Raw genomic sequence first — 22,190 nt, 5'->3', positions numbered from 1 at the left:
AAGTGTGTTAATATACCTTTCTATACTGAAAACCAGTTCTTTTTAAAGTATTGTAATACTTGTTACATCTAACTCCTTACCTGCTCTTTCTTTTGCTTTCTCGGGGTTCCTTTCAATTAATTGCCTGATATGTGAATGGTGAGTGTGGTTTTTTGGATCATCAGTTGAACGTTGTCTGCCAGGAAGGGAGCGCATCCTGTCAAAATCCTCTTGCAATAAAGTGCTCCCTACAGTTCATCCCCATTGTCTGCCAAAGTCACTTAGCCTTGCCAAGAGAGTAGCTTCTGTCTCACTGTTCAGTACAATTCATAGAACTAAATCTTAGGGCAGTTTTGTTAAGCTGTTGCCTTCTTTATTTCCGCATGCATTTAAGAGGCTTTAGTGGACAAAGCAAGCTGTAAACTTGGGAGTATTTTTTTATAACACAATTCCTTGCAGCATCCCTGATGGATCACAGTCTGTGTTTCATGTACCTGCCGCAGTGTGTGTTGACAGACACCTCACAGGCAGAGCACATGCAACAACACGTGTCATCAGAAAGGTGTTTTTGTGTGCCGAAATCAACACTGCCAGGTTTGGAATTGAGTGCCAGACTGCATTACGTGTTGCTTACATTATCCTTTAGGTGTGTGTGACCCCTGGGTACATCTGCATCAGCAGCACATTGTTCTGGAGACTCTTGTTTAGCCCAGGTGGTTGGGCACTGTTCCCCTGGACTGCAGTTCAGTCAGGCCAGAGTGTGCAGAGACAGTGTCTGGGTGTGTCCATAGCCATGGATTAGTGTCTGTGTTCCTTCTGGGATGCTGCATGAGACTTGCATGTTATTTCAACAAGTTTAGGGGGGTCTTAAGTCGAAGCTCTCTCTGTTTTTAACATGGATATTCCAGAATGCAAAATTCTTAACTCCTAAGTGCATGAACATATACCTTCATGTATCATGGCATTTGGATTCGAGCGCTTGCTCGTCTCTCACTATTTGGGGAAAAGCCCAAAATCCCTGTCATGGTCTAAACGTGGCACTATATCAAATTAATTTGTAAAGATTTAGGGTATAGGGAAAAAACAATTCCCCTCCCTGCAGTATTACATAAACTAAGCATTATTTAGTTTAATTTATATCTGCTTGTTAGATACGCGTTGTAGGTATTGGTGTGTTTTCTTAGCATTGGGGGAGGGGGGGGAAAGCACCTGTAACACAGTAGGCTCAGACAACTTGATTTAATACTTAGAGCAGAAAACTGCCTTAGCCCTTAAAATCATTAACACTGTTTACGTATATATCTACTGAATATTGCCAATGTATTGTGAGCAGTGTCCAACATAAAATATTTTATACATGTTCCTCCCTAACAGGCTGGAAAGCTGAAGGATGGTGCTCGTTCTGTGACCAGAACGATCCAAAATAACTTTTTTGATAGCTCCAAGCAGGAGGCCATTGATGTTTTGTTATTGGGAAATACCCTAAATAGTGATTTAGCAGATAAAGCACGGGCTCTCTTAACCACCAGCAGTTTACGCGGTATGTGTCTTTCAGGATTTTAATCTCTGATAACTATTTGGTGTAAGAAAGCTGTGTAGAGTTTGTTTTCAAAGCACTGTTGGAAAGTATAAATGCTATTTCATGTTCTCTGGGCTTATTCAAAAACGGAAGTTACTTCTGCTTTACTAATAGCACCAAAGTAATGTGCTGCAGAAATTGCTTTACCTGTGTATGATTTGTGGGTGAAGTTCTACAACAAAACCAGAGAGATTTCGATAAGAAGCTCTGCTTGTGCAGAGCAGCCACTGAGTCTTGGGGGTTTTGGTACCAGGAAGGTGGTGCCCCTCATGAGAACAGGGTGCTGAACCAGCATCCAGCATCCCCAAAGAGGTGTAACCTCCGTGGTCCCCAGCACTGCATTCAGTCCCATCTTCTGCAAGTCTGGTCAGTCACAGGGCTGTGTTCAGTCCTCTCTTGGGACATCAGAAATAGAGGAGCTCAAATTCGGGCAAAGAAGGAAATTAAATTTGAGTCTTCTTTCCAAGATCCCAGGTAATAATGTTCTGGGTTACTGCAACTTTTAGGGATTAATAACATTCTTAAATTTTCCTTTTCATTTTTTTTTCCTTCTCCCAGACACATCTTAACGTTGGATGAGGAAAAATATGTCAAAGCTTTAGTGCAAAGGAAGAAAATCGTTGCCCAGTTGTAGTCTTGCTCTCAGGGGTCCACATCTTGATCCGATGTGGAGTCCAAGGGAGTGTTTTTGTCCCATTTGTTTAGCACAAGGTTTCACGTTATGGTGATTTTTCTTACGTCTGAGACCTGCTAAATCGGCCTCACCTCAAAATTAGTTAAAGTTTGTTTTCATTTCTTCCCACTTTTTCTGGGAATGCAAGCTGTCCTTTTTGTATTTGCAGCTCCTGACAGCTGAGGAGCATTAATCCCTCTGCCCTGAAATCTCTCTGCATTCTCTGCTAGGTGGCAAGTTAAGCAGTGGGGTACTTCAACATGTGTGAATCCGTTATTAATAAGGGAGGAAAAGAAAATTTGCTAATCCCATTATGAAACTTGGTAGATTTTGCAGCATAAAACATGTGCATTAACTGATGCAAACGGTTATGTGTAATAAATTGTGTATTAACAGCATGTTTCCTCACACATTGCTGGAAAATCCTAAAAAGCAATGACTTACTTGACTAATCTTTTCTTGTTTCCCTCTTACTGCATCCGTAGTTTCAGAGCAATCATTACAATCAGGTATAGTATAGTACAGTAAAATGAACTGTGAATACCTGACCAGCTGTTGTTGTCTTCTGGCTTTTCTTGTGTCTGTTTGTGTAATGTTTAGCTATGGGCTCACATTTTCCTGGTGGTGTTTGGATCTGGCATTCCTGTGCCCTAACGGCCTTTAATCCTAGAAAAGTGAGAATATAAGAGGTGAAAAATGTTTCAGTTGAGCTTGGGTGCAAGTTAGGAAATAAGGTAACCAATTCACAGGGGTTTATTTTTGCACTTGCTCTGGCTGTAAAGGAATGTTCCTTTTTATCTGACTTGGAGGCTTCTGTATTTTTGCTTTGTTTAGGATAAGAGGTGAAATTCTTCACTACAATTTGTAATTTTATCTTATTTGCTGCTAGAAGGCTTAACATGCTTGTGTTCATGCAGGAAACTTGTCAGCTGTGCAGCACTTCATGTTCTTGTTCCCAGAAACCATTAGTTAAAATAAAATAATCCTAATGCTCTTCAGATTGTATTGTGTGTTGAGCAAATTCAAATGGCCTTTACATTTGCCAATTTTGCTTTTCCTATGTGTGTTTTACTCTACCTACTTAACTCCTAGCGAGTATCTAAGTAGTGAAGTCTGAGTCACAAGTAATGTATGCCTGAAATCAGGTGATCCACTGGCATTTTGTCAGTGTAACCAAGTGCTTACTGGAATGACCAGTCACACTCTCACTGATGGTAATACCTTCTATCTTACAACTCTGGAAGAAGAGCCAACAATTTTTATGTATGTATAAGTTATTGTTATTATTATTATTTAGGTCTAATTTTTATTATTTATTAGAATGCCTATTTTTGTAAGAGTTATAAATCAACTATTTTTTAGCATTTCAGGGTTTCACCTGGGTACGAATTGCATATATTGAAATATTTCTATGGGAATTTGGATGTTGCAGTAAAACAGTTCCATCAAGTTCCAGCAGTTCCATTCAGCTGCACAGAGTATCTGAAACAGAATTTTAAATTAACACTCCCTCTGTTGAACAGATTTCCAAATTTCAACTTGCCTAGTAAGAGCAGCAGTCAAAGTATTTTTGCTGCAAATAACAAAATATAACCGATTGGATTTCTGATGTTGTAGAATAGGGCACAGTTTTGCTGAGAAGATAAATAACTAGAAATATGTAGGAAAATCATAATCACAGGAACTCTGCAAAGCACTTGGTTCATTCAGTTTTTTGGAAAGCAATAGAAAATTTTATTTTTAATTACTCAAATTTATAAAAAGAGACATTCTACAATTTAGGAAGACTGCTAGTTTAAAGATAGAAAATTTTTGTTTGTAATGAGCTTGTTGTCAGTTCACTTCTAAAATGAGAGTCTAACCTGGTAAGGCTTTTCACATTAGTCTCATAACAACATCAGAAGTTAAATAAGCAATAAGCAAATTTTGCAGCTTTGCTTAAAAGCTGCTCAGTAGCAAGAGAGTGATTTGGAGTACCTAAAATGAAGCTGAAATCCAGTACATTTTCAAAGGAAAAAGATGGAACCTGAGACAGGAAACATCCAAACTCTGCTCTTTAACTTGCTCAGAGTGCTGCAGGGGCTCATCTCTGCGGGCCTGCACAGCTGTCTACAATGCTGGTTTGGGTTCCTGGGGTTCAGCCAACCCTTTGGATGATTGGGGTTTTTGGATGTGTTGTGGCTACAGCATTCCTGGGATCGTTTCCCTTCGGTGGCCACATGCTGAGGTAGCACCTGGCCTCTGCTCTCTGTGGCCTTTGGGGCATGTGCTGGACTTCCTGGCTGGAATCACCTGGGGTGTGGGTCAGAAGCAGACCCAGTATTTGGCTCTCGCCTCTCAAGTATACCGTTGGCTCATTCCTGTTTTCTAAACTTCATTTCCCTGCATTTTGATGAGGAAAGCATGATCCCCAAGCATGATCTGCTTGGAGCCCCCCAAGGAGGCACCAACCAGTTCACTGTCTTTTCTATGTGGTTGGCCCATTTATGGATGTGTGATTTGTTCAGCAGGGAAGGCATTCACAGCCAACAAACACAATATATTTTCTCCTCTTGCTTCCATTTTTTTCAAACCCAATAGGGATAGAGAATACCTGTTTTTGTTTTAACCAGGTAGCCAAGATGGCAAACTTAAAAAGAATAACTGAAAAGACAGCAGCAGCTCGCTAATCATCTTATTTGGGGAATTTAAATGAAAGTACTGTTCCCAGTAACTGACTGTTTTTCAAGACAGTAACAAGTGAAGAGAAGAATTCCATCTAACACTATTTATATTGTTCTTTTGGAGTCTGATAACCATGAGAACATTCAAAATAGGTAAACTGATATAACTTAGGTAAAGTACCTGACCATTGAATCAGCTTCTTACTTCCTGTGTTTCTCACCATGTCCTTTACATATGGGTCATTCCTCTCTCTCTCCATCCGGCAGATGAAAACAGGGAAAGTCTGGTGGGACAGAAAAATGAGGTGAATTATTTTAAATCCCAGCCTACTGTCCTCACTAAAGCAGCTCTTTAGGAATTCAACTGACCTAAAAATAACTCAGACTTGTGGCTTAAATAGACATACTCTGATATGATGAAATACTGTACCTTCTCTATTTTAGTACTTGTAGTTTATCAGCAACTTTTACGCTTCCAAAAATTAATATACCTGCGCGTTGCTTTTGTAACAGAGATCGGATTTCATAAATTTAATCTGTGAAAATGAGGTAGATATCCTTGTTGATACGTACAAAAAACGATGGTTTCCTTAGAGAGTCATGTACGAGATGAAAGAACAGCAGCTATTTATAAAACATGGAAATTGTTTCCTTCGTGTATGATTTCTCTCTGTATAATTTTGAACAAATTGCTGCTGTTTTTCAGTCAGTGTCTTACCCACACAAGTAATGTGTCTCTGAGGGTACTTTCCCCTGGGAAAGCTGCCTTCCTTGTGCTTTCACAGTTTTATTTTGTGCACGTACATTGGAAAGATCTCACTGCCAATTTTTCTGATACATTCGCTGTAAAAGTAATGTCTTTTCAAATGTTTTTCCAGCATCTGTAAAAGTTCTGAAGAGCATGTGCGAGAACTTCTATAAGTATGCAAAACCGAAAAAAATCCGAGTCTGCGTTGGGACGTGGAACGTCAACGGGGGGAAGCAGTTTCGAAGTATTGCCTTCAGAAATCAAACCCTCACTGACTGGCTTCTGGATGCACCGAAGTTAGCTGGGATCCATGAATTCCAAGGTAGGATTTATGTTCTGTCATTACTTTTTCTTGAAAACTCCGTGCCTTGGTTTGAAAGACAGATGTCTGCTGGGGAGGGGCAGGGCCTCCCTTGGAGTGGAGAATTTAAACACCCTCCCTCCAAATGATTATAATTTAGAAAATTAAGTGGGCTGTCCAGCAAAGATACGGGGTTAGGAATAACAGTTCTCTGCTGGTATGTGGAACAAGGCAAACAGACAACAACAACAGCAGTGTTAATAACAAACAGAGCCAGGGACCTCGAGGGGCTTTGCTTCACAAGGCCCGGGGCAGTCTGATCCCGGTGCCCCTGCAGGACTCTGAGAGCGCCAAGCTGGAAGGGTGGAAAATCCCGGGCTGGTGGATGAGATAGATAAGAAGCTCCGCAGTCGCAGTCGTAGCTGGAATGGCAGGGATGTCCCAGCAGGGCAGGGCCAATGAGTAGCAAAAAGCCTCAAAGCAGTGCCGGTGAAACTGCAGCAGGACAGAGGGAGGCGAGCTCAGAATTCCTGGGCACGCGAGCAGATAGTGGTAGATTTCCCAGGACCCGACTTGGTGGTGACAGTGAACTCCTCCCACAGCGAGCATCAGCCAGGCCGTCCTGTCTCTGATGCTGAGAGCAAGAGTGAAGCTGCCCCCACCCTGTCCTTTACCTGCCCCCAAACTTCTCCTTATCTTTTCCCCTCCCAGAGACCAAAAAAATATATGTGTGTAGCCCGGTGCTACACTCTCCTTCGACCACTTCTTTGTTCTCCTCAGGCACCCATAAGTACTCGGTAGTTAGTTTCATGGCAACTTATGGGAAAAAAAATTCTGTAGGAGGAAAAAAAAACCCCAAATCTAATCTCCAACACTCTGATTTTTCTAAGTAGATCACAAACATTGAAACAGGTATCACAGAAGCCTAGAACTGTGTAGGAAGGGACTGTAAAGATCCAGTTCACTCCCTGCCATGGTCAGGGACACCTTCCACTATTCCAGGCTGCTCCAAGCCCTGTCCAACCTGGCCTTGGGCGCTTGGACAGGTCTGGGATCCCTGGTCAGGGATCCAGGGGCAGCCACAGCTTCTCTGGCACCCTGTGCCAGGGCCTCACCGCTCTCTCTGAGAAGAATTTCTTTCCAAGTAAGGAATTTCTTTCTTAAAATGAATATATATATATATATTCATTTATGTACATATATGAGGTCTTGATTCTAAAGTTAATTAGAAACAAGAAATAACTTTTTCCCTGTTTACCTCCAGATCGCAAAAACAAACCTGTGGACATATTTGCCATTGGATTTGAAGAAATGGTGGAGTTAAATGCAGGAAACATTGTGAATGCCAGGTGGGTGATCCAATCCACACAGTATACTAGTTTGGCTGATAATCGCCTTTTTCAAGTCATAGGTTATTTAAAATTCTGGTTTCTCCAGTGCTTGCAGTGTTCTTCAGTTGTGTGTCTTGTATTGCTGGGAACAGCAAAACCGGAGAAAACCTTTCCAAAAGCATGTGTTGTTGGTATGCCATTATGTATCAGGTTGTGATCTGTATAAGGGAAGGCTTCCTTCCATAGTGTTAGTTTTCACTGCCATTCCATGGTTATATTACCGTGGAGTTGGGATTTTTCACTCCTAGCAGACTGGGTTATGGAATATGTTTTTCCTAGTGGTAGGTGATACCAGTGATGAATGTGTGTGCACTCCTAGGACCACATTCCCTTTGTCCATTGTTTTCTCTGCCTGCTTTACATGTTTCCTAGTGTTAGGGAAGGTTTAACTCATTGGGAAGAGCACCTAAAGCCTATAAGGCTGTAGCCTTTGTGCAGATTTTTGTCCTTTGGGTACCAAGTGTCAGCTTGTCATCCCCTAATTTCACCCTTTGTGTAGTTAATGCTGTTTCCAGGCCTGGTATTTTTCATTCCTGTCTGGTGCTGACTCTAAAAAACCATAGTCTGTTAGGTCTCTAAGGATGTTTCTTCTTGATCTGAGACTATGGACACCTGTTTTCCAATATTGACTGAGCTAGAAAGTAACTCTCTAAAACAATTCTTAGGTTTTGCTCCTCTAGTTTTTGCTTGTAAAGACAGCAAAGATAGCCACGGCTCCTAAAGTTGTCTGCGGTGTTGGGAAAAGTTGAGGCAGCATTTGTAGAGGCTGAATTTGAAACAATGATGTCATGACAGTCTAGATCCTGTGTCTCTGCTGGGAGGCATTTGAGCACCATTCCCAGCTTGGCTTCGATTTACTGCCTCAAGGTTTACTTGAGGTTCTTAGATGTAGCTTAGTCAGCTCAATCACCATCTAGAAACCTGCTCAGTTTGGTTTATTAACAACCTGGTGTTTTTAATCTCACTGCCAGCACCACGAATCAGAAGCTCTGGGCTGCTGAGCTGCAGAAGACCATCTCCAGAGATTACAAGTACGTGCTGCTGGCTTCAGAGCAGCTGGTGGGCGTCTGCCTCTTCGTGTTCATCAGGCCCCAGCACGCTCCCTTTATCAGGTCAGTGAGTACAGCTGGCTCCAGCTTGGGTCACCTTCAGCTTGCCTTGTGTTGGAAGATAACATCCCAAACATCCTCAGAGCCATGTGGGGCTCTGAAAGAGCTGCTCTACCTTCTGGTGAAGTAGTTGTTTAAGTTCTTTTATCTTAGTTTTCAGCGCCTCACTGGTCGCCCAGAGAGCTTGAAAAGAGCTTGAAAATTTTATCTTGTTACTGCTCAGTGGCTGTTGGAACTTTTTAAAACTGGCCCAGTGGCTGGGAGAACACTGTGTCCCTCCCAGCCCAGTGTCACGCTCAGAGCCATCTGTGCCAGGTTCCTGGAAGGTTTAAGAGTTGTTTCACTGTTTCAGGGACGTTGCTGTCGACACTGTCAAGACTGGCATGGGAGGAGCCACTGGGAACAAAGGTGCAGTGGCCATTCGGATGCTGTTCCACACCTCCAGCCTTTGCTTTGTGTGCAGTCATTTTGCCGCAGGGCAATCCCAAGTCAAGGAGAGGAATGAAGACTTTGTAGAAATATCTCGCAAGCTTGGCTTTCCGATGGTAAGCGCGGTGGTCAAATTCCATAACAAATGAAAAGTGAAACCCTTGGAGCTGCAGCATCCTAGTGTCATCCCAAAGCTCCATTTGCATTTTTCCCCTTCCCCGTTTTCCTGTGCAAGTCAGGTTTCCTTGGGTAAGGGATCTCAGAGGGAACTGAGTTCCCACAATGTTTATTAAAATACAAGACTGCAGACAGAATAGACCTTGCCAGTGCAATGACAGAGATGATTAAACATGAGTTCACTTGCATTCGGAATCAAGAACTTAGCTTAGGAAAGAGACCTTATAGGTCCCTGACATGCAGTCAGACTTTTGTAGGCACAGGAGAGCAATCACCTGTGGGAAAAGCATCACTGGGAACAGCATTGTTCTCTCACTACACAGGGATGATTCTGTGCCATGTTCTCATAAACAAACACCGTGTTCTCATTATCACACACCAAGTTGAAAATGTTATCAGTGCAACAAAATGCTTCCTTGAGACTTAAAGCTGTTTTAAATTTTGTCATCAAATTGTAATTTGTTAATTCCTGTGACACTGTGCAGGAGTCTTATTTTACAGGGGGGTTTTATTTTCTAAATTTGTTCCCACTGTCATGTTTCAGTCTTCCTAGCAAGTGTTGTATCCAGCAGTTTCCTAAATGCTGCTGTTTCAATCTGCCAGTGTATCTTCTTGGTTTTACCTATAGGCAGTGGAAAAACCAAAACAAAGGGGGAAGTGAAAGTTCTCACTCTAAACCCTGGGCCTTGTTTAAACTCATAAAGCCCTTTATAACTGGTATAACTAATGTCTCTCTAGTGATGAAAATCAGATGTAACTGAAAAGTCTTCAATTCAGTCTGAATGATAAACCTCTGGATGTGCAGTTTTTCAGGAGACTGTGCCACGAAGTGCCAGGGGGGTGTTTTGTTCTCCTCTGACACAGGCAGCAGCCGTTGCCTATGAGCAGACTTCTAAAACAGGAGTAGGAAGATGAAGACTTCTAGAATCCAATTCAGTTGATTCGTGTTTCTTTAGAAATGGAAACTCCCCAGGAAATGGTACTTCTCTCGTGTTCCATATATAAACACCACACTCTTGATCATGTTGTCCTTACCATACGGACACTAAATACTAGGATGTATTTCAGTTGTCTTCCTCACCCAGAAATTGTACATATTTCACAACTAAAACTGAATTTCTGAACCTAGAAGTAGTAAAGTTGTCATTCAGTTGTTTTTAATGCCACTGTGCTGCTGTTTTACAGGGAAGGATGCTCTTTTCCCATGACTATATTTTTTGGTGTGGGGACTTCAATTATCGAATAGATTTGCCCAATGAGGAGGTGAAGGACCTAATACGACAACAAAACTGGGATCCCCTCATAGCAGGAGACCAGCTTATCAATCAGAAGAACTCTGGACAGGTGTGTTCAAACGTCAACATACTTGAGAATACTTTGGGTTTTTTACTGGTTTTAGCAAATCTATGGTGCTCCTGTAGATCTGTATGCTCAGCATGGAGTTTTCTAATTCTGATATTTTTCTTTCTGTCAGATGTAACTATTTAAAAAGAATATTTGTAATGTTTGGTAATGTTACTCTTTAGTTAAATTGTAATAGGCCTCATGCTGTTACTGTTGGGAAAGGGAGTAGTCCAAATGGTAGCTTTTTTATTTGCAAAGAAGACACAGAATAACAAAGTGAGGAAAGCTACTTCTTTTGTAGGGTTTCTTGTTCTCTCCTTGCAGCTCTGCGTGGGAAGGCTGGATATGGTAAAAAGAGAGACAGTCCTCTATTGTTGGTTCTGTCTGCTCGCCAGCACTTGGATCACAAGCAGGGCTTTTGCTGATTTAGAGTTCCCTTCCATTTGTGCTGGTAGCTTGTGCACCAGAACAGAAGGCAAAACACTGGATATTTTTACTCTTTATTTTTTTTTAACAGCTGTTTCCTGGAGAAAGCAAGATGTACGTTCACATGGGCAGGCAGCATTGATTGTCTGCTAAGTGGATCAAAACATGCTATGTAGAGGTTTTGGAGACACCTCCAGCAGTTATAAAGCTGGAGAAACCTATAGAAACTGCCAGAATATGAAAAAGACTCCTGGCTGGGGAGCAGGAGTAGCATTGCACTGTTGGGGTGATATTCCATGACTCAGAAGCTGCTGGCTGGGTACCAGAGCCGTGTCCCTGAGGGAGCTCTTTGGCTGTGGCAGGTTCACTTCTGTACCGGCTGTTCAGGAAAGGGGTTTACATAGACACTTGCTCCATAAAAGTAGGTTAGAAAATAACTACTGAAGGCGAACAAATGAATTGTCTCAGAAGTTGTGGAACTTCTAGCATTCTGACATTGATCTTTTACATTGACTTTTAAATTGACTGGATTTCAAATTGTATTTCCAACAGGAAATGCAGGTCAGCCTATCACTTGATGCAGATTTGACTGTAAGATCGAAGTTAGATTTCTGTTTTACAGGTCTCTGAAGTGAAGGGAAGATGCCCATAGAAGGTTGAACTCAAGAATGGAGCTGACTTAGCTAAAGGGTTTTATCTTGTATCCAGTTTAAATATTTGATGAGCAAGAAGCTCATTTTGAATACACTGAATGTATTATGGACTCTCTTTTTTTCCTTTTTTTTTTTAATCCCATTTATTTGAGGGGGCATCTTAATGTCAGCTTTTGCCTGGAAGTGTTCAAGACCAGGCTGAATGGCACCCTGAGCAACCTGGTTTAGTGAAGAGCATCCTTGCCCATGGCAAGGGGTTGCAACCGGATGGTCTTTAGGGTCCCGAGTCCCTTCCAACCCAGACCAGTCTGCGAATCTGTGAGAACATTTGGCACGATCAGATAGATAAAATGTAAGCCTTAATTCCCAACTTTTGCTGACACAGGAGCAACTAAGCACCAGATTAAAATGCTGTGGTACAGCATCAATGTGTTCTGGGTGATCTCCAGTTGGTTAGGACATTGAAGCAACAGTAGGGTTGTTTGTAAGCATGGGCTTAAAGATATGACTGCTGGCATACTTCTTTTCATTGATGATTGTCTGGGTCACTATTTAGTCATAGCGTCAAATGTTTTCAGCAGACAAAATGTGGAGAGGAATCCATTTTAACAAATAACAGGTTTTTTTATTTTATTTTGAGATGTTTATACAGGTTGTCAGTGTTAGAAAAGAGAATTCTCATTAGTTTCACACTGTTTCCCATCTGTTTCTGTCTTCTGTTTTTTCAGATTTTTAGGGGATTTCTGGAAGGGAAAATCAATTTTGCCCCTACATACAAATATGATCTGTTCTCTGATGACTACGACACCAGTGAGAAGTGTCGCACACCGGCATGGACAGATCGGATCCTTTGGAGGAGAAGAAAATGGCCGTTTGACCGATCAGGTAGGAGGGTTTCCCTTCAATTGTTTAAAATATTCTTTAAGTGACTTAGAGGATCCATTTAGTGGTGTTCCCAATGCCAGTGATGCTGAGCGCCTGTTCCTGGCTTGGTAGGAGACAGAACACTTGTAATAGACCCTCAGTAAACAGTGAGGCTGAAGAGGAGGCCATGAGTCAGATCCCAGTTACTGACATTTGAGGAGTGGAAAAGCAACTTCGAGGGGGGGAATTTCTGTAAGACGCTCAATTTGGATTTACTTTCTGTGGTTTTTTCTTTTTATAAATAGCACGCATCCTTGCAATCACTTTATTTTTCCTCTTTTGTTTTCTTTGCTGATTGTAGCTGAAGACCTGGATCTCCTGAATGCAAGTTTTCACAGTGACAGTAATGTCCCTTATACATGGAATCCTGGCACTTTGTTGCACTACGGAAGAGCAGAGCTGAAAACATCTGATCATAGGTTCCAGTTTAATTTTATACATTACTTCCTAAGATGTAATATTTATGCTGTGTATTTTGTTGCTTAGATACTCTGCTGACAGGATTTTCTTGTCTGTTTTTTCCAAGGCCTGTGGTTGCACTGATTGACATTGACATATTTGAAATTGAAGCAGAAGAGAGACAAAAAGTGTATAAGGAGGTGATTGCAACGCAAGGACCACCTGATGGTACTGTGATGGTCTCCATCAGAAGTTCTTCAGCAGAAGAAAGCTATTTTGATGATAACTTGATTGATGATCTCCTTCAAAAATTTGCAAGCTATGGTGAAGTTATTCTTATAAGGTGAAAAAAACCTTCTTACTTTTAATCTCTGCTGGTAGAATCATGGAATTGTTTGGGTTGAAAGGGGTCATCCAGTCCCACTTATCCCATGGGTTGCTCCGACCTGGCCTAGGACACTTCCCAGGGATCCAGGGGCAGCCACAGCTTCTCTGGGCAACCTGTGCCAGGGCCTCAGCACCCTCACAGGAAAGAATTTCTCCCCAGTATCCCATTGAACCTTCTGGCGGTGGGAAGCCATTCCCGCCTTGTCCTATCTGGACTTGAACCTGCTGGAGCAAGCCCAAAACTCATCTTCATTGTTCCCACCCATTTCCTGAATAAAGTTATTTCCTTAGCTGGCTTTTCAGTTATGATCTGTTTCATTTTTAACATTCGAATTTCAGCTTAAATGTCTTCAGAATTCATTTTACATACCTGTATGTGTCTCAGTTTTCAGGCATGATTTTTCCAGATACTCTTTATTTTTGAGAATTTTACACTAATTTTGTGTTCTAGGATTAGGTTAGTAGTTTTAAATTAACTGAAAATGAGGATGTTGCATTTTCACTAGGCTGGCAATTGTACTGTTAAGTGGTGTGGTGTTTTGCTGCTTATTATTTCCAATGCACTTTGCAGGTTTGTGGAAGACAAGATGTGGGTAACGTTTTTGGAAGGAAGCTCTGCTCTGAATGTTATGAATTTGAATGGCATTGAGGTAATGTAAAAAGGATGGAACCTTTGTGCAGCAAGAGAAAAAAATCCAGCTTTTTTAAGTCATCTTGAGTGGGTTGGATTTTTTGTTTGTCTTTGATTCTTAGGAGTTTTTTCTGTTCTGTACTAGACTGTTGCATCCTCTTTTTTTTTCCTTTTGATGGCAACATACCAGTATGTTGAGTTTCAAAAGCCATATAAAAGAAGTATCAAACTTAATTTATTTTCAGGAGGAGTTTGGGGGTTTTTATGATTTAAAAAGCAGACTTTAGTTTCTTGAATGAAACAGTTTAAAATCTTTATAGCCTGCAGTTATTAAAAATTTAGCACTTCTGTACAGCAAAGTCTAAAAAATGTCAAAATTTCAGTTTGCATTGACTTCCATGGGGTCAGTATTTAATCTTCATGGAAATCTAACTTCTGACATTCAAATTTTTACTAGTCTGTGGCTGTTAAGACTTAGAATGTGTGATGTTTACAGATGGATCCTTGGATCTGCTGGGATGTCACTGGCAGTTCACAGTCAGTCACGACAGGAAAGGGGCTCTGGGTAGAATGTCAGTTTGCAGAATGAAGACCTGCTCTGTGCCAGCTTCTAAAAATTACTTCATTCGTGTAGTTTATAAGCACGTCTGCTTTTCTTTATAAATAATAGTGTTTCTGTCAGAGTAAAGAAACCAGAAGCTTCCTGATTAACTGAAAAGGAGAACCATAGGAGATGAGTTGCTAGTTTTTCTACCAAAAAAAAATTAAATGGTTGTGTTGAACAGCTTAAATTACATCAATGTAGTTACTTATCAAAATTAAGTGAAAATCAGAATTATTTTTCTCTAGGCGGAGAAATTCCGATAACCTTATTTGTGATATTTTCAGGGATTATTTTCTTCTTTTTAAATCCAGAATGCTGAGCTTTAATATTCCCACTCTTAACGATTTCTGTTTTGTGCATACCTTTTTTTGGCAATTCAGCTACAAGGAAGGATTATAAACATCAACTTGAAAAATCCCGACTGGATCAGAAGTTTGGAAGATGAAATGAATCTGGAGAAGATTAATATTGGGCTGCCTTCATCAACAAGCTCCACTTTGCTTTGTGAAGATGCTGAGGTTACTGCAGACTATGATATGGAAGGTTTGTTGAGATAAAGCATTCCTTACTTTGAAATGCTTACAGTCCTACATAACGTGGTTAATTTACCACATGTACAAATACGTAACAAGTATTGTTACATAAAAAGTTTATGCCCATCTAAAACAGATTAGAAATGACATTATTTCCAACAGTGTCTCAACAATCTGCTTCACTCTCATCTACATTTATATGTATTCTAAATTGACGGTTTACTCTTCAAAAGCGCATCCATGTGGAGCCTTTTTTTTTAAACACCATTCCACCTTTGCAAGCGGAAGTTATTACAAATAACAGATACTTTGAAATCCCCTGCTCAGCCTTCTGAAGTGAAGCTTGTGGTATTGCAAACGAAGGGAATAACCCGCAAAGCTAATTGTTTCTTAGATTAATCAACTTCACAGTTGCCACACTGTTATAATTACCTCTAATAAATATCTATGATATATATTACACATTTGGAGTATTGTCAGGTGGTTTGAATACGTATGTATTCTTCATGTGTCATTTTGGGATGCAAGAATCATATTTTGGTTGCTGAGCGAATTCCTTGGAACTTCGGGGCTTTCCTTGCATAAAATCCCATGCCCAGAATCAGTTTTTATGTGCTTTTCTTCTCTGGGGCTTGTTCTTTAGGAGACATCGATGACTACAGTGCTGAAGTGGAAGAAATCCTTCCTCAGCACCTGCAGCCAACATCAAGCTCAGGGCTCGGAACCTCCCCGAGCTCCTCCCCGCGTTCCAGCCCCTGCCAGTCCCCGACGCTGTCGGATGGACCCACGCTCCCAGCGAGACCCAGCCGAGCCCCAGGAAAAGCTCCTGGACCGCCTGTGTCCACGCACGGTGAGTATTGCACGGCTCCACTGCCTCCAGAGCTGGCACGCCCACGTTGTGTCGCAGCGTGCCTGTAGAATCCTGCTTCACCCCAGTCATACTCTCGGAGTACAGCCCCTGGCAATCCCTGCTCCTGTCAGCTCCAAGATATACATTGTAATTGGCACATTTGTGAATTGGGAGCACGATATGAAAACTTCTGTTTAAACACAGCCTTTTCTTAAGTGATGAAGTGAACGTGTGAACACAATGATGGTGTTTGGAATGGCCTCTAAATGAGTTTATTTTAACTGCTTAAATGCCTTGAGAATTCCCTTCATAGCACCTTTTTCCAGAGAACTTAATTCACAGGTGAGGGTCAAATTCAAATATTTGAATGCTGCAATTGGTAAGATTGTTCAGGATTTCATGGAAAACATAAATTTATTAAAGCACATGAGGCAAAAGTTTTGGTTTAGGAACTCTGCTTCTTTTCATCATTGGTTCATTCCTCTTGTTTTCCCTCTCTTAAAAACTTCTGGATGTTGTTTTTTCCAAGGCTGGGGACTGACTGCCCTCTCTGTGAGGAAAAACTTGCTATTAGAAAAGCTTTGCTGGGTTTAGAATGTCGAAGATACTAATTTTTGTGTTGTTCCCTGTCATATCCTTCAGCTGAACTGCAGACTGGTGCCCAGCAGAAGGAGCCTCCCCAGAGCCTGGAGCCCAAGCGTCCTCCGCCCCCTCGGCCCGTCGCTCCTCCTGCACGTCCTGCTCCTCCACAGCGGCCACCTCCACCCTCAGGTAACGTGGGCACCTCTTCAGGTGCTCAGGAATATTTGTTTTCAAGTCTGTGAGATGATCTTGGAAGTGCAAACCCAAACTGCATATTACACTTGGGGCTCCCTGGTTTTTAACTGAAATGTTTTAACTGGTACACTTAAAGGCAGTAACAGCATGGGAAATAGCAGCATTTTTACCATTTAAATATCACTAGTGAATAAGTTCATAAAAACTTACTTTCACAGTTTTTAAAAATGTGAAATTTTAGAGCAATGCTTACTCAACGTTTTCCTTTTTTATAGCATCTGTTTTAAAATAAAATAGAAGTAAAGTTGTGCATTCATTGATTCATTGCTATTCCTTTAATTTTGGCATCAGTATATATGCATTTTATCATGTCCAAGTTTTTAATGTAGACTTCATTTGGATCATCTGTCAATGAGAACAATTGAGCACTAAGAGAAACTGGATGTTCAGAAGCATTTGGGCAACATAGTTAATAACAGACTGACCCTTGTGATTTTTAACTTTCTCATTCTTTTTCTTCCCTCCTACTATACTGATATTTTTCATTATTGCTGCATTCATTTCTTAAATACTGTCAGGCGGTAGGAGTCCTGCACCTGCTAGAAAAGAATTTGGAGGTAATGATTTTAATTGTTTTTGAATATGACTGCATAGCAAAACTGCCGTGGGGATCTGTTGTGACAATACTTAACATGATGATTTCCAAAGGTATTTAAAAAATGGGCAATTCTCAAGGTTATAGAACTGGATAATTCAAGGATGTCACTGTCATTCCATTCTTCCCCCTCTGAACTACGTTTGACTTTTTGGTGAAATAGTATTTCTCCAAAAGTTGGTGTTTTAAAGTCAGAGGTGAAGGTTGTTCCAGGTTTTTATTACTTTGTCCTGGGTGAATACATCCAGCCAACTTTTCTGGGCAGTGCTGCTTCAAAGTACTCTTTGTCCTTCCCTGTCACACATTTTTCTGTCCTGCTTGGACTTAAATCAGCTCATCAATACATGAGACTGAGTGAGAATTGTTAGTGGCACTTCCAGGCACTGCCCCTCAGTTGGTAGGAAAGAGGAGTTTTTGACAAAATGCTTCAAAAGTTTTGAGTAATCTCAGAAAATACATAAACTATTTTACATAGTCTGTAACTATCAGCTGATTTTGGTGTCAGGCAAAAATGTACTTGGCTCCTAGATACTGGTGAGACAAGGAAGTTTTTATGCCCAGTGTGTAATATTTCAGATGAGTTAAAATGCAGAAATAGGCGCTTTAGGAAGCGGTTGATAGACCACATTCAACATAGGTGAGATTTAATTCATTGTTCTTCAGTCCTGTGTAATTTTCTGAACACTGACACCGTCCTGTTTGCCTAGTTTGTCTCAATTGTGCAAAGACTAGTCAGTTGTCTTCTTTTGTCCTCTTTCCCAACATAGCTTTCCATAGAGTTTTAACTTGCATAAAACTTGCTTTTTATGCTGTCATTTGAGACTCTATATATTTTTTCATATATTATTCCAGCCAAAAGCTCTTCACTTTTTTTCTGCTCTCCATTTTCCACTCATGGTGTACATGTGTAAGGATAAAGACTTTGCTTTTCATGGGTGTCTGAGCTCAGCTCCAAGCAAGTTAGCACAGGGCTGGAACCAAAATAAATGTCCTTATGGGTTACTTTAGTGGGGAAAGGGCAGCTGTTTTTCTTCCCTAGGAAGAAGGCTCCTAAAGCTCTGTGGAAATATCCCTGTATAGTGTCTAAGTGGATCAAACTTTGGGTTTAGACTTCCATAGCACATGCAAAGGGACATTGATGATGTCTTTAAGATGTTGTGCCTTTTAAAGTTAGGGTTTTTTCCTCAGGTGTTTTGACCTTTTTTCCCCACAAGTACTTCAGTCCCTTCAACGCCCATGACATTTTTTCTAATGGCTCGGTATGCTTTGAAGATGAGAGGAGGATTTGGGCATCTAAGTGTTTTTGTTTGGTCATACTTTATATCAGAAGTAACTCAGAATTCAGGTGAATAAGGCTCTGCACTCATTGCAGGGCTTTACAAAGTGTAGACCTGTATGCTAATACACAAAAAAATTCACTGAGGATTCTGTATGCTCCAGTTGTTTATAGTTAAAAATTAAAATGTTGCACTCTGTTTACCCAATATTTCTTTAATACATTACAGATTAAATTTTCAGAGAATATTAAAAGTGTTAAAGGCTGCTAATTGTCAATTGATGTTAATAAATAACATTTGTGGGTTTTTTCTGCCTTAATACTAGTAGTCAGAGTTTTCCTGATTTTTTTTGTTGCAGCCAAGGCTTTTATCATTGCTTTTAAACTGTTTTTCATTGTCTGTAAGAGTAAAATATTCCTATGCTGCCCTTTGTGATAGCGTTATCACAGTACAATAATTCTGCTTACTCACTATTGAAGAGTATTATGAGTAAGTGAAAGAAATCTCAGGTGTTTACCTTGTGCTGTTTCTCTCCCATGCGGTAAATATTTTTAAACTTGCCAGATCCTCTTGGCCAGAGATCTTGCTCTCTCTGTCTGGTGCACTGATGTAGCAGCGTGTGCCTGTGTCACCCTTCTGCTGAAAGGAGCTGCCTTTAGTTGTCCTCCTGCATAAAGACAAGAGCAGAGCAATGTTATCTGTAGGCAGTGCCCTACTCCTGCTCGGCTTCACTGCTGCTCCTCTCACAGAGTCATTCACAGTCAGAAACTTGTGATGGCAATTGGCAGAACAGATAACACATGCTAGGATTTAGCATCTTTGAAACAAATGTTCAGCCAAAGCAGAGAGCTGACATCTCTGGAGACAGTCCCATTTCAGCCTCGTGTGCAGCCTTCACTCTGCCCACTCTGTGACAGAACTCACAGATGACACAGATCTGTGAGATCTGCTCCTGGGCAGAACGCACACGTGGGCACATGGTGAGAAAACAGGAGGCTGTGTCATAGCTAAGGGATGCCTTCAGTATTTCCATCATGTCTTTGTCCTGCCATGTTTATGCCCTACAGTTTTAGGAACCCAGTATATGCTTGATAATATTGCAGAAATAAAATAATTCAGCATGGTGATGCATGATGGAACATCATCTTTCTCTCAACCTGAACTGCTAAACCAATTGGTACAGCTGTCCCAAGTGCACAGTGCTGCGTGGAGGCAACTTAGTAATGCAGCTCTTCAGGATACAACACATGATAGGAAGTGGGAAGCATTGCTTTCATCGAATTCCTTATTCAGCTGTACCATAGCAGAAACAGACTATTCAGTGTTCTGAATGACAGAGATCAGGCTTAATGTCGCAGGGTCTAGGTGCTCATTTCATTTGTTCATTTACTCCCCAGTGTTTGAGTTCAGGTCTGTGCTCTGCTTCATGAGAGGTTCAAGACCAGCATGTCAGATCACACTGGATAGCCAAAAGTTTGTGGAGAGTGAACATTTTGAAGGAATGAGATTCTCTTTCAACTGTAATGTAAAATTAAAATAATAGCTGTTATTAAACATGATTGTACTTGATTCGTAATTCACACCAGTCTGGTTCCCCATGCTGCAACAAACAGTTATTTCCTACAGTGACTGTAATCTATCTAGACCAGAGTTAAATTGTGTAAAACTGTCTTGGGGCAGTGTTCTTTCTGGTTTTTCTTTCTCAATCTTCTGCTTTTCTTATGCAATATACAGCTTCTCTTCTTTCTCTGAAAAGGTCTTGGAGCTCCTCCCAGTCCTGGGGTAGCTAGGAGAGAAGTAGAAGGTAACAAAACAATTTTTGTGTTCTAGAAATGGATTTCTAATTTAACACCTGAGTAATATTATTGCCCTTGTGATACTAAAGGTGGTTTCATGAAGGTATTTTCTTTTATTTAGCACAGCTTTCACCCAGCCAGGTTGCTTCCTGGTTTTCAGTGGTGGTGGGAATTGTTGCAGAAAGTATTTAGGAAAAGCTAGTGAACACTCAGAGTGCCCTAATCAAGAATGCTTTGAAGGCTGACCCTCAGAGGAAGCTGTAGCTGTAGCATTATCAGAGTGACCATTTTACCTGTAACTAAATCAGGAGTCTAGGGAGCTTTTCGTGAAGAACTACGTGCATTCATATATTCTGGGAGATAAACTTCCATTGAAACAATTTGGTCTATAATTCAATATTTTGCCTCTTTCCAAAGAGCGCAGTGTAGGCATTTTGATTCAGGTAGCCAGCTGTGTGTAGCACACAGTTATGAGGAGCATTTCTCTTGCACCTTTTTGGTTGGAGTACATGGGGCTACATTTAGCCGTGCCAGCAGCGTCATGGGCTTGGGTTTCTTCCTTGTCCCTCAGGAATGTGTCCTTCACAGCAAATAGCAATACAGGCCCTAATAGAGTCACTGGCGGGGTTTCCTTCTGTATTTACAATTAATTTTGGCTGCGTGGCTGGTTCATTTTTATAAATCAGCAAAATCACTCCATGCACAGACTATCTGTGGTTGGAAGGCACCTTTGGTGGTTATCCACTCCAGCTTCCTGCTCCCAGGAGGGTAAATTGGCACTAGGTTGCTCAGGGTGTGAGCTGCTTCACTGAGAACAGTACCCAGAAATCCATTCTGACTGGTTCCAGGGCAGTCTGATAACTGGAAGGTGAATTGATTAACTGTGATGCACCACAGAGTTCCTTCCACTTACTGTCACTGTCACAGTGACTTTGCCTTCCTGGGAAATAAGCAGCAGGAACTGAGGCCAGAATCCTAAACCTCCCCGCCTGTCAGAAATTGTGCATTTGTCTGAGCTAAAGGTAAATTTTTCGTCTCTTGCACTACCCAGTTTGCATGTTGCATCTGAGGCCGTCATCAGCGTGGCCATGGTGAAGCTGGTGCTCTAACAGATTGATCTCGTAAATGCAGAGAGCGGGGTCAGGAACTGTTAGATTAGTTCCCTTTGTTCTAGCCACTGCTGGTAGAACATCTACAGAATATACCACAAAACAAAACAGCTTCCAACGTGATTGAAAACACGGGGTACCTGTGCAAGTGGGTGTCTTTAGCTTGCAACAAATAGGATGTGATTTAAATAATTCGTAATAAAAAGGGTCAAATTCACACTTCACGTGTGCCATAGGATAGGAGTGTGTTAGTGACAGCTGGTAGATACATGATAAATTTTGAAAAAAAATCACTGGTATCTCCTTGCTTCCATTCTGAATAGTTGTAATGTAACATGGCCATCTAATACCAATTTCTGGCTTATCTAACACAGATAATCTAATTTTTTTTCCACGCTTCAAAGCACAAAAAAGCCCTGGAACACAAAGAAAGGACAACTTAGGTAATAGATACACGCTTTGTACTAATTATAATACAGACAGAAGTTGATTTTGAAATAAGTGCTAAGTCAGTAATCTCTAATATCTGTTACAGCTCGTAATCAGCCTCCACATTCAGCGGGTACGACCAGACCGGTAGGTGTTCTTTTAAGATCATTTTCCTGCCAAGTGTCTGCTCTTTATTTCATCAAGGTTTCTGTTAGTCATAACAGATGTAAAGAAATCTGCACACTTGACTGACCAGTTTACAGTTTCTATGAGTTAATTATCTCAACAATTCTTAACTATTGACTAAAAATACTATGGGGCGGGGAGAGGAAACCACCACATATGTA

The 22,190-nt window shown here is 41.1% G+C and overlaps 1 protein-coding gene and 1 long non-coding RNA gene across 11 annotated transcripts in view; one reads left to right on the top strand and one right to left on the bottom strand.

Moving 5' to 3' along the window:
• SYNJ1 (synaptojanin 1) overlaps positions 1 to 22,190 on the top strand; it is a 49,860-nt gene that overhangs the window by 20,143 nt on the left and 7,527 nt on the right. For 3 of the 9 annotated variants that reach the window (XM_066206993.1, XM_066207027.1, XM_066207023.1), the window contains exons 12-29: positions 1,354 to 1,519; positions 2,717 to 2,740; positions 5,773 to 5,964; positions 7,208 to 7,292; positions 8,306 to 8,446; positions 8,796 to 8,988; positions 10,235 to 10,393; positions 12,201 to 12,357; positions 12,698 to 12,815; positions 12,923 to 13,138; positions 13,754 to 13,832; positions 14,798 to 14,960; positions 15,594 to 15,800; positions 16,443 to 16,571; positions 17,156 to 17,194; positions 20,266 to 20,313; positions 21,819 to 21,857; positions 21,950 to 21,990. In XM_066206993.1, coding sequence (XP_066063090.1) covers positions 1,354 to 1,519; positions 2,717 to 2,740; positions 5,773 to 5,964; positions 7,208 to 7,292; positions 8,306 to 8,446; positions 8,796 to 8,988; positions 10,235 to 10,393; positions 12,201 to 12,357; positions 12,698 to 12,815; positions 12,923 to 13,138; positions 13,754 to 13,832; positions 14,798 to 14,960; positions 15,594 to 15,800; positions 16,443 to 16,571; positions 17,156 to 17,194; positions 20,266 to 20,313; positions 21,819 to 21,857; positions 21,950 to 21,990 — 2,196 coding nt within the window. The remainder of the gene's footprint in view (positions 1 to 1,353; positions 1,520 to 2,716; positions 2,741 to 5,772; positions 5,965 to 7,207; positions 7,293 to 8,305; positions 8,447 to 8,795; positions 8,989 to 10,234; positions 10,394 to 12,200; positions 12,358 to 12,697; positions 12,816 to 12,922; positions 13,139 to 13,753; positions 13,833 to 14,797; positions 14,961 to 15,593; positions 15,801 to 16,442; positions 16,572 to 17,155; positions 17,195 to 20,265; positions 20,314 to 21,818; positions 21,858 to 21,949; positions 21,991 to 22,190) is intronic. The other 6 variants (XM_066206994.1, XM_066207031.1, XM_066206998.1 and 3 more) reach the window with 5 other exon arrangements.
• Positions 2,790 to 19,175, bottom strand: LOC136303351 (uncharacterized). Of its 2 annotated transcripts, none has more exons than XR_010724208.1 (3): positions 19,027 to 19,175; positions 5,076 to 5,178; positions 2,790 to 2,897 (listed from the first exon to the last, which is right to left on the bottom strand). It is a non-coding gene; the product is annotated as an uncharacterized lncRNA (long non-coding RNA). The 2 variants fall into 2 exon arrangements; XR_010724207.1 differs by lacking the exon at positions 2,790 to 2,897 and adding an exon at positions 3,618 to 3,713.

This window comes from Chamaea fasciata, unplaced genomic scaffold (genome assembly GCF_029207755.1).
Source record: "Chamaea fasciata isolate MVZ Bird 193981 ecotype frontalis unplaced genomic scaffold, bChaFas1.0.hap1 SCAF_2, whole genome shotgun sequence".
In the NCBI taxonomy this organism is placed as follows: Eukaryota; Metazoa; Chordata; class Aves; order Passeriformes; family Sylviidae; genus Chamaea; species Chamaea fasciata.
This window is presented reverse-complemented; position numbering and strand designations above follow the sequence as displayed.